This window comes from Myotis davidii, unplaced genomic scaffold (genome assembly GCF_000327345.1).
Source record: "Myotis davidii unplaced genomic scaffold, ASM32734v1 scaffold332, whole genome shotgun sequence".
NCBI classification, from domain to species: Eukaryota; Metazoa; Chordata; class Mammalia; order Chiroptera; family Vespertilionidae; genus Myotis; species Myotis davidii.
The window spans coordinates 7214737-7226372 of NW_006285779.1; the positions used below are offsets into that span (position 1 = coordinate 7214737).

An 11636-nucleotide genomic window follows, 5' to 3' on the forward strand; every position below is an offset into this window, starting at 1 on the left:
AGGCGGTTGGGAGTTGGTGGGGGGTGGTGGTGGGAGGGGAGAGGTATGCCACCTTGTGCCCAGTTACCATGCTTCACAACTGCATGCTTGGTTACCATTGCAAAATGTAAGCCTTTCTTTTCTCCGCCTGTGTTCCAGTGTTTCTTGATGCGAATGTGCTGGCATTTTAGGCAAGGCAGTGCTATGTATGACACTTTCTCAAGAACTGCAGTTCTACACCTCTGGCCCCTGCCCACGAAATTCCAGTCATTGTAACTGCTCAAAATTCCTTTACATGTTTCCTGTTAGCTGCGCCACTGCTGATTCTCTCCTGTACAGGGGATGCCTCCTTAACAAACATGATTGGATCTGATAATTGGTTAATTGATAAAGTTGCCTCATGTAAGGGAATTATAAAGAAAGATACATAACATTTTATTTTAACTTAAAACAACTAAAGGTACATTCTTCACTGAATTTTTTTTTTAAATGTTTAAATCCAAAGTCTTTTCTTTGATTTGTATCTAGTTGGTGTTTCTGTCATTTTCATAATACATCTTGTGTATTTTCCAGCCTTTTTAAAGTGTAGGAAGAACAACATAAAGACCTGTCTGAAGCATTCTAAGTGCAGAATCCTAGATTTGAACATTTGTCCCCCAATCTTTTATAGTCATCTCACCCACACTTAATTTTATAACTTTTTTTTTTTTTAGCAACTCACCATACTGAATTTTTCCAAAGCATTTAAAATAATTTTTAGAAATCACGCATCCTTTGTGCTCTTACGTTTATTGGTTTATGTGACATTAACTAAATTGTCTAATTACACTAACAAGTACAACTGACATAGATTTGGGCTCACGTACCAGCTGTGGCTTTTAGTCAATACCTTGAAGAGGGATTGGATTGGTATGTGTGTCACTTTAGCTAGTGGTTTAATACAGCTGGTTCAGGAATTTCTGTCCTTTACATCTGATACTGCTTTGTGTCCTCACCCTGACTTGACCGCCGACTGTTTTTTCCCTCCTATCCCCATCCTCAGTTCCTTCTGGCTCACATCTCTTCCTGCTTTCTCAGGTACTGTGTTCCATTGGCTAGCCTTTCGCGGTATCTTTAACCTCTGTTTTGACCTCCTGCACACTGTGCCATTCTGCTCTTGGTGGTCAAAGTGATCTTTTTAAGGTATCAGTCTGATCATGCCACTTCTTTGCTAAAGACTCTTGTTCTCATTGAGGTAACTCCAAATTCCATAACAAGGCCAATAACGATCTTCCTGATACAGGATCTGGCCCTGTTTACGTTCATCTCTTAGCTTTCACCCCTTCAGTTGAAGTTCTAGCCACACTGATCTTTGAGTTTTTCAAAATACAGTGAATTTTCTCATTTGTGAACCTTTGCCTTTGCTGTTTCTATACATGGAACAGTCTGTTTGCTCCCCGACCCCCTTTCTCTCACCTTCCATCCTATACATGCCTTAGCTGATTCTTCTCGTTTACTCTCGCCTCTGGTGCATTGACAGAGCATGTGTCACAGTGCATCACGACTGCCCCTTCCCTGGTGGCCCTCTGAGCAGTGCTCTCCCTGAGGGTGGAGGCCATGTTGCCTTCATAGTTCTGTTCTCACTGCTTCCCTGAAATAGGGTGAGGGTCTGTAAGTGTCCTGAGAGAGTGAATGATGAACAAATGAATTAATACAAGAGAACAAGAAAAGAAAAGAGACTAGAAGATACCCCTTCTAATGGAATGAAGACTAGGGTAATGGAATTAGAATGAAGGGTCTTTTTCTTAGTGTAAAACCTTTTTATTTCTTACAGTGTGTGGTTCCTTTCATGTAAATAGACAACCCGGGTAAAATTATACTATCATGTTTAGGGTTGTAGGCTTAAGTGGCAAAGTGGGTACTGCCCAGGGTAAAGGTGGAGGTCATTACACAGGCATAAGGGTAAGTTTCTGGGGTGGTGACAGTGTACTACCTTCATTTCAGATCTTAGTGAAATCTTAATACCCTTTCTCCTACTGTCCTCTGAAGATAGCATAAAGCTTCTTTAGTTTTTCTTGTCCTAGTTTCTCCCCTCACTCCTAACTTTATATACATTATTATTCTTTCAAACCTAGTTTTTAGCTTAATAGGATATTTTATAAAATACAACATACATTTCTTTAGTAGTGTTGCATTTAGAAAAAAAATGAAAGAGGGAATTGACTTTTTTACAAATATGAATTTTTGACTTGTTTTTTCCCCACATTTTACTCCTTTAAGCTTCTTTTTAAAAAAATATATATTTTATTGATTTTTTACAGAGAGGAAGGGAGAGAGATAGTTAGAAACATCGATGAGAGAAACATCGATTAGCTGCCTCCTGCACATCTCCTACTGGGGATGTGCCCGCAACCCAGGTACATGCCGTTAACCAGAATCGAACCTGGGACCTTTTAGTCCGCAGGCCGATGCTCTATCCACTGAGCCATACCAGTTTCGGCTCCTTTAAGCTTCTTATTCATTGTTTGATTTGACATAAATGGCCCGCTACCAAATTTTTCCTTTTTAAAAAAAATTCTTTATTGTTGAAAATATTACATATGTTTCCTTTTTCCCCCATTGACCTCTACAAAATTGTTCTTGAAAGATTACACAGGAATATTTTGGAGAGAATTTGAGAGTATTTAATAGGTGAGAAAAGGTAAGGGAAATTGTTGGAAGTTTTTGAAGAAAAATATTGACATTAAAGTGAGAACTAAGATGAGAGACTTAGCAAGAGCAGGGTAAGCGTTAAAATAAAGACTAGAAAACTGCCTTTCTGCCTTTTACTCAGGTATTTCATCTTCACATCCTTCTGGGCATATAAGATCTACTATGTCTATGGCTTCATGATGCTGGTGCTGGTCATCCTGTGCATCGTGACTGTCTGTGTGACCATTGTGTGCACATACTTCCTCCTGAATGCGGAGGACTATAGGTGGTGAGTACTTACTTTTGGGAAGAACCTTTGGGGACCATAATGTTTTAAAATAAGATTTCATTTGAAGTATGTTGAGTGAAAAGATCTGAATAAAAATCTTGCTACTTAAGATAGTATAGGGAATTTTCCACTGATAAAAATGATATAGATAAAGATGATGAAGGTTTTCTGCTATAGTGTCAGTCTTTTTTTTTTTTTTATTAGGGTCACTGTGTTAGAAAATTTTTACAAAATGCTTGATGTGGAAGAAGCTTTATGAGAAGCTTCATATATTTAAATGTGAAGTACATCATTTGTTTTTAAATATACAACATTTTAAAGGATTTTAAAAATGAAATGATTTGCTTTTTAAAATCCTCATTTCAGTGCCATTCATTCTAAAGAGCTATGTTTTCCCCTCTAGGCAATGGACAAGTTTTCTCTCTGCTGCATCAACTGCAATCTATGTTTACATGTATTCCTTTTACTACTATTTTTTCAAAACAAAGTAAGTTGAGACATTTTCTCATTTGTATTTAGGAAACAGAACTAGTTATTTAAATACTAGCATTTAAGGCCTTACGTTGAGAATGAAAATGGATGTACTATATATATTTATTTTGTCTTATTTCAGGATGTATGGCTTATTTCAAACGTCATTTTACTTTGGATATATGGCGGTATTTAGCACAGCCTTGGGGATAATGTGTGGTAAGTTCGAAAATCTTGGAATATCATGAGTAAATCTTTGAGTGTTTCAGAATCAGAAAAATATAGTAATGGGAAATTAAGAAATTACATTTTGTTTGATCAGGAACATCAAAATAAGAGTCTGGTTGACTTTTTTTTTTAAGTTCCACCTTTAGTAATAGAATAAGGCAAATGTAATCATCTTGTTAAAAGCTAGGTTCTAGTATGACATTTGTGGACCCCTTTGGGTACCAGGATTGCTTTTTTCCTTTACCAGAAGAATCTTTTCTCCATATTGATGGGTGTTAGAGGTGGATGTTGGAGATACAAACTTCCAGAGTCCTGGGGATGTAATGTACAGCATGGTGACTATGATTAATAATACTGTATTGTATATTTGAAAGTTGCTAAGACATTAGATCCTAAAAATTCTCAGAAAAATAATTTTACCATATAGTGGTGGATGTTAAATAGAGTTATTGTGATAATCATTTCACAGTATGTACATATAACAGATCACTGTTGCACAACTGAAACTAACAATGTATCAGTTAAAAAAAGAATATGTTCATTCACATATACCATGTATATCATCACTGGTGCACTAACACTTGTATGAGTGACGTCTATTGTCAAGTAGTAAACCTCATTTCCACAGACAATAAGGAAGACATTTCTCTATATTATAATCACATGTTTATTTAGCTGTTGTGATAACCTTTCTTTGTGATAATTTATTAGTTAACCAACTTTGGGGGGAAGATGAATAGGAACTAAAGGTTAAAACTAGATTTGGGAACATCCTGATGTATTTTTTAGGCAATCAGAAGGTTCCTTTAGTACTATTGGCCATCCTTTCTTCAGAATATTGCTCATAGAATTCCTCTTTATTTCATCTGAGGTCTTTCTTGATTACCACCACCATTTAGAAAGGTATAGAATAATGGGATTATGCAGAAAATTTCATTTTTTTTTCTTGACTTGATGTATGATCTTGACATTTACAAATAAAATGGAATGAATTTAGGTAAAATTTTTTAGTACTTTTCCTGTTGAAGTTTTGCTGCTTGAAAATCTTGGCACATTTACAGTTGCCTCTTGTGCTGACAGTATCCCCATATTTATTCTTTGGTGGGTGTATATGCCTTCAGTTTTGGGGGCAGAGGGGAACAATTCAGACTGAAACTCACTCAGACGTCATCATGATACAGGATTATATTCATCAGGTTATGTATCAGCAATTGAAAGAAAAATATTGTTGATTTTTTTGATGTAGGAAAAGGAAGCAAGTATGTTAAGGTGGGTAATAGATTGTTATCATCTATATTTTGAGCATAGAATAGCATTTTAGTTTTAAAGAAATTAAGTTTAAAAGTGTATCTCTAGCCTGGCTGGTGTGGCTCAGTGGTTGAGCATTGACCTATGAACTGGAGGTCACAGTTCAATTCCTGGTCAGGGTTTATGCCTGGGTTTCGGGCTCGATCCCAGGTGAGGGGTGTGTAGGAGGCAGCCAATCAGTGATACTCATCATTGATGTCTCTAGCTCTCTCTCCATTTCCCTTCTCTGAAATCAATAAAAATATATTTTATACAATAAAATTAAAGTATATCTCCATATTATTCCCAAGACATTTACTTTTCTAGAGAGCATATTCACTATCCTCTTCTTATAAAGTCATCTGTATCATAAAAGGCTTGTGGTCGTGACGCCATAAGGCCAGAACGACCAAACAGCCCGATCGCCAGGAGATGCATGGAGCACCTCTCTCAGGCCAGGACTGGTGTGGCGGAGGTGGGGTCGTGGCTCACGCAGGGTGGGTCTGGGTCTCGTGTGATTTCGCATGCTGAGCCTCTAGTATTTTTATAGCTTATTCTTGAGATACTTCCGTAAGATTAGGAAAAATGATTCTCTAGCTTGGTACTGTTTTGTTTTGAAGCATATCTCCACTCAAAGGGAAAAAGTGTTTTATAAGTCAGGAAAATTAGATTTGATTATTGAACTAGTGTTATGCGAGTTAAATTTTTTTTTAATTGATTTTAGAGAGGAAGGGAGAGAAAGAAAGAAACATCAGTGATGAGAATTATTGATTAGCTGCCTCCTTCATGTTCCCTACTGTGGGGGATCGAGCCCACAACCCAGGCACGTGCTCTTGGCTGGAATCAAAACTGGGACCCTTTAGTCCGTAGGCCGGTGCTCTACCCACTGAGGAAAACTGGCTAGGGTTATTATGCAAGTTAAATTTTTGATTCTAGTTAAAATTTTACAAAACCGAAAATTTTTTTCTTACTTGTAAGGACTTGTATTATATAACTATTTCAAAATGAATTATCAGTATTTTAAAGTGTAATATAATTAATTCATATTAAAAATGTCTGTTCATTGAAAAATAATTAGAAATAAATTTGCTTTTTCTAATTATTTTTCAATTAGAAAAATAATTGAGGTTTTGTTGAGGTTTTTTTGAATTTTTAATATTTAATTGTGGGACATTTTCAAATATACACAAAAATAGGGGCCATTTATTTATCTATAGTGAGTCCCCATGTACCTAACACATCTAACATCAATAATTATAATCTCATGGCCCATTTTGTCTTTTCATTTAACAAATTGGTACTTAATTCTAAAAATATATCAGGTCAAACTTGGTGTATGGAAGTAACAGGTGATCTGCAAAACAGATGATGCAATTTTAATAAGTTCAAAGAGAATACTAGTATAAAGACATTATCTTGATAAAAAAGAACTCTCCAGAGTAGAGGGCATTTAGTGTTTGTAAATGATGGGTTTTGCTCTGTATGAATTTGTTTCAAAACCTTATTTTATCTTTACAGGAGCAATTGGTTACATGGGAACAAGTGCCTTTGTCCGAAAAATCTATACTAATGTGAAAATTGACTAGAGATCCAAGAAAACCTGGAACTTTGGATCAATTTCTCTTTCACAAGTGTGGAACTTGCACAGCAAAAAAAGCGCAAGAAGAGATTTGGGCGTTAACACTGGGTACCTTGTGGGTCTATCTTTCGAGGATGGCGTAAAGTAACATCTATTTCCATTGATCCTAGGTTCTTACTGACTGCTTTCTCCAACTGTTCACAGCAAATGCTTGGATTTTATGCAGTAGGCATTACTACAGTACATGGCTAATCTTCCCAAAAACTAGCTCATTAAAGATGAAATAGACCAGCTCTCTTCAGTGAAGAGGACAAATAGTTTATTTAAAAGCATTTGTTCCAATAAAATGACTAGAGGGAAACTTGGATGCTAAAATTACATGAATAGAAATCTTCCTAGCACTTAGTGTTTCCATGTTACTGAAAAATGATGTTCCAGAAATATTATTATTTTCTCTTATTTTTACTGCTATCACCAACCTATTGTGGGACATTTTTATATATTGAACCTGGGTTCTTTTTTGAGCATTTTCTCCCCCAATTCAACTGCATCTTTTTTCTAAAAGAAAGAATTAAAAATACTAAATCCTGCATGTAATATATCTGCTGTCATCTTAGTTGAACCAGCTTCCCATGTATTTATCTCAAAACCATCCAGTTACATCTTAATTCCATCCAAAGAAGATACAGTCTGAAGATAGAGGTGTACTCTCTACAATGCAATTTACTGTACAGTTAGAAAGCAAAGTGTTAAATGGAGAACATATTTGTTTTATTAAACATTTTGAGATTTAGATAAACTACATTTTAACTAAATGTCCTAAGTGATTATCTTTTCTCCCCCCTCTCACCCCCCAAGTTAGTCTTACATCTTTTTTGGGTTTGAATGAAGGTTTTGCATAAGAAATTATTAAAAACAAGGGGGGTGGGTAATAAATGTATATAACATTAAATAATGTAATGTAGGTGTAGATTCCCAAATGCATTTGGTTGTACAGATTGATTACGGAGTACTTTTTTCTGATGCTGATTGGTGTAGAAATGTGTGAATTTGGGTAGCTTTTTACATCTTGCCTACCATTGCATGAAACATTGGGGTTTCTTCAAAATGTGTGTGTGTCTTCTTTTGGGAAGGGGGGGATTGTTTTCTTCTGTTTCTTTTCTGAGACTCCTACACGAACTAAATTTGTAATTTAGAAACCTTTAATTTTGTTAATCTTGTCTGGGGCACTTAAGTAACATCTAAAGCATTACTGCTTTAGAATGTTAAAATAAAATTTCCTGACCAAATTGTTTTGTGAAATTAGATGTGTTTGCAATTTGAAGCTATCTTTTTAAAAGGCAATATTATTGAATGCAGTTTTTAAATAAACTGTAAATTATGCTTTTTTTAATACAGGGAACTCACACTTTAAAATCCCCAAACCTGCTTACATCTAGATTATCCAGTACAGTCAGAAGTGAATGATAAGCCCTTTGAATGAAATTGTGGCACAAAGTCTGTTCAGGTTGGTGTACCCTATAAAGGGGGTGGGGGGTAAAAGTGGTTAGGTTACTATTGGATGAGCAAATAAAGACAGTTTTCTAAGAGAAGTGATTTTAATTTTGAATAAATCTTTCTGGAACTATCCATAATGTGAAGTTTTCCTAGAACCATTGAGTTTCTAGTTTAATAGTTTGCTATGCAAATGACCACCTAAAATAATTCTGTATATTGGTATTTTTAGAAGAGTCAGAACAGCTATATTTAAACCTTATTGTGAAACTCATGCCATTCATAGTTATGTAAGATGTTTTCATTACAAAATATGTTTATCAATTAGTAAACTCTGCATCCTATCATGTGGTATGTAATGACTATAAAGGGTAAAAAATTTGATAAATTACCACTCAAGTGTGGCTGACAGAAATTTGATCAGAAGTTATAGGTAAATCCTCTTCATACCAAAATGTTATATTAAATGTAATACACTGGTTCTTCCATTTTCTCTTTTTATTTACCTTTAGGATCTTATAAGAAAAATGAAAATTCAGTATATAGTGGCTTATATTTCTAACTAACAATATATAGCCTGATGGAGTGCAAATTGGACAGCAAGCTTTTGTTATAATAAAATGAAATTTATTTTTTCATGAGTTGCAGGTAAGATGTAGGGGTTTTAAAGAGTGAGTGGGTTAGCTGCTTTCAGGTACACCAGTTCTTTCTATTAAATTGAGCTCTGTTTGAAATCTTTTGGAATCTTGCATGGAAAACATTTTTCTAATTTCCATGTATATTAAGAGGTCCATTAAAATGAATATAAATCACCTTGAAAAGTCCTTTAGAAATTGTGTACTGATCTATGACTTCATAGCGGGGCTGGCTGTGGTGTGTCTTGAAGAAGTTGTAATTCACAAATGGTTTAGCTCCCTAGCTCTCAGCTGTAGACTAGTAAAATAAAATAATATTTAAATAATTAAAGGATGGGGTTTTCCCACTTCATTAATGCTACATATTGGTCTCATTTGTTAATGTTATTTGCTCAACTCCCCAACTTACGCTTTGAACACAACCAAAAACTAAAGATTACTTTCCCCTTGTATCTGTAAGCATATTTCTCCTAAAATTTAGATACATTAGTAATACACACACACACACACACACACACACACATCTCCTTGTACAAGAGTAGGATAAAGGTGGAAATGAAAAGGCTGGAAGGATAGTGAAGCATTCTTTAGTAGGTCATGTTTGGGCTCCTAGATGGCACTGGGTTTGCCTATAAATCAAGCCCCATACTCTTATAATTCATTATTCTGTGGAGATAGCTGAATGGGAATGGTGTATTTACCTAGTGAATGGTATGCTTGGGTGTTTTCCATTGAGAGTGGATGGACCTCTTTATAAAGATGGTTGCTGCAAATTCCAGTTCTTCCAAAAGCCACTTTATTTAGGGTTTATCCACAAATTGTATTCATTTTGGTAAAGCTTTTGTTTCTTAAATATGTACTATCCACATTATGCCAAATGTCTTGCAAATAAATGTTATTTTAAAATTTCCTGAATTTTTACAAATGTAAAAAAGAAAAAATGTATTAATGTAATTTGTTCAGGAAAAGCTACATACCGAAGGGCTTCTGTTTATGAAGTCTGGGAAAGAAAAGCCTGTTTGTAATCTATACACTGTAGTTCCGTCTGGGTTTAAGTTTAGATTTTAGAGTGTCTTAGTGCTTTATTCCTTTGAGTTATTGGAACACATAATAAATAGGAGTAGTTATGTATGAAAACACAGGTATTTATTAATGTTTTATATCTTCATAAAAATTTTAATTATGAAGCTATATTTTAGCAATCAAGATGTTAAATAGATAAGTGACAATTTTAAAAGATCTGAAGTGTATGCAGAAAGACTAGGCTAGATTTAGAGGTACAGTAGTCCAGAAAGTTAGCATACAGCTGCAGAAATTTTATATGATTTAAATTCAGTATGAGGAATGATTAGTTCCTCTTGTGAGTATTTTCTAAAAGCTATCTGATTTGACATTCTTATTGGAGCTGTAGACAGAAGAGTGCAAAGACAAAAGTAAAAAATTATTATTTCACTGTGCTAGGAAATGGAAATGAACTGTTGTGAAAGCCACTTATATTGAAGTATTGGTGAACTAAGATTGCTAATACTTGACTGATAAAGCAGCATTCTGTGTGTTTAGCCCAATTCATCAGTTTAGGTCATTTGAAAGTTTTAAATGTTATAAGTAAGAGCTTAAGGCAAGGAAGCAATGACACGGAATTCTATTGGAAAGCCAACAGAGCGTGCTTGGAAAAGCAGTCCCACTCGCGCTTTTCAGCTCTTTCAAATCGGAATCTAAAAATCCCCACAGAGCACAGATAATCGGTGACAGAGTTGGAAGGAAACAGTTATTGCTTGGTGATTACTTCCATTTTGTACACACCCTTGGTTTGTGTAGGCCATATTCCAACTGGCTTTTTAGTAATAGAAATCCAGTATATAATGTATCAAATACATTTGAGATTCTAATCTAGTCTGTTGAACTGAAGTTGGATTTTTAAAAGTAATAAAAAGTTAAATGTACTTCCCTTGGAGCCTTTATTTCTTTCCTTTTTGAAACAGGTGAACCAAGAATAAGGGATGACCCATTATTAATGGCACACATATGAAGAGATGACTGATAGCTTCCTGCAATTATATAAAACAGGGTTCAGCAAACTTTCTCTGTAAAGGGCCAAATATTTGAGGCTTTGAGAACCACAGTGCGGTCTTTGCTGTGACTGACTGTTGTACCCGCAGTAGACAGTACATAAACTGATGAGGATGGATGTGTTCCAATATAATGACAGAAACAGCCAGGGGGCCATCATTTGCTGACACCTGACATGAAGGATTTAAGACTTTATTCCGCCCAACTTTTGTATTTTGGGGGGAAAAAAAGTACAGAAAGTTGAAAGAATGTTACAATGAATGAGGGTTTTTTTAAAAAATGATTTTTATTTTATGATCATTTTTTGACATTTTTTCCATACAAGCTCTGACTCCTACACAGAAACCCCACACTCCTCCATGCCTGTCATTCTCCTGTTTGATAATATGTTGCATTTGTCTAGTACTTCTTTTTACAAAGGAGTTTCAGATAATGATTCCTTACAACCATACTGTGGAGCTGATGAGGTAGACACCTACATTTTATGGAAGCCGTGAAAGTGTCTCTTATTTTTAGCCCAGAAGTTATCAGGATTAGGGTCCTATTGCTGTAACCATAGAATGGATGTCACCTCTCCAGCTTGTGGAACAGATAACGTGTAGAATTCACACTGAAAATGAGTGTTCTATATTGATGGAAGGGATTCTCTTTATTGTACTACATCAAAATCAGTGGTTAATTTCTCCTGATGTGTTTGTACTTTTATTCTAAAAATTATATTTTCTAAAATACATTTTTTAAAAAATATATTTTATTGATTTTCTACAGAGAGGAAGGGAGAGAGAGAGTTAGAGAGAAACATCAACCAGCTGCCTCCTGCACATCCCCCACTGGGGATGTCCCCGCAACCCAGGTACATGCCCTTGACCGGAATCGAACCTGGGACCTTTCAGTCCACAGGCCGATGCTCTATCCACTGAGCCAAACCAGTTTC

General features: G+C 35.4%; 1 protein-coding gene across 1 annotated transcript in view; it reads left to right on the forward strand.

The window, feature by feature from the left end:
- TM9SF3 (transmembrane 9 superfamily member 3) overlaps positions 1 to 10575 on the forward strand; it is a 38626-nt gene extending 28051 nt beyond the window's left edge. Inside the window, exons 13-16 of the mRNA XM_015559280.1 lie at positions 2792 to 2938; positions 3342 to 3425; positions 3552 to 3628; positions 6443 to 10575. Of these exons, the coding sequence (XP_015414766.1) occupies positions 2792 to 2938; positions 3342 to 3425; positions 3552 to 3628; positions 6443 to 6510 (376 nt within the window). The 3' untranslated portion in view covers positions 6511 to 10575. The remainder of the gene's footprint in view (positions 1 to 2791; positions 2939 to 3341; positions 3426 to 3551; positions 3629 to 6442) is intronic.
- Positions 10576 to 11636: the final 1061 nt, after the last annotated feature.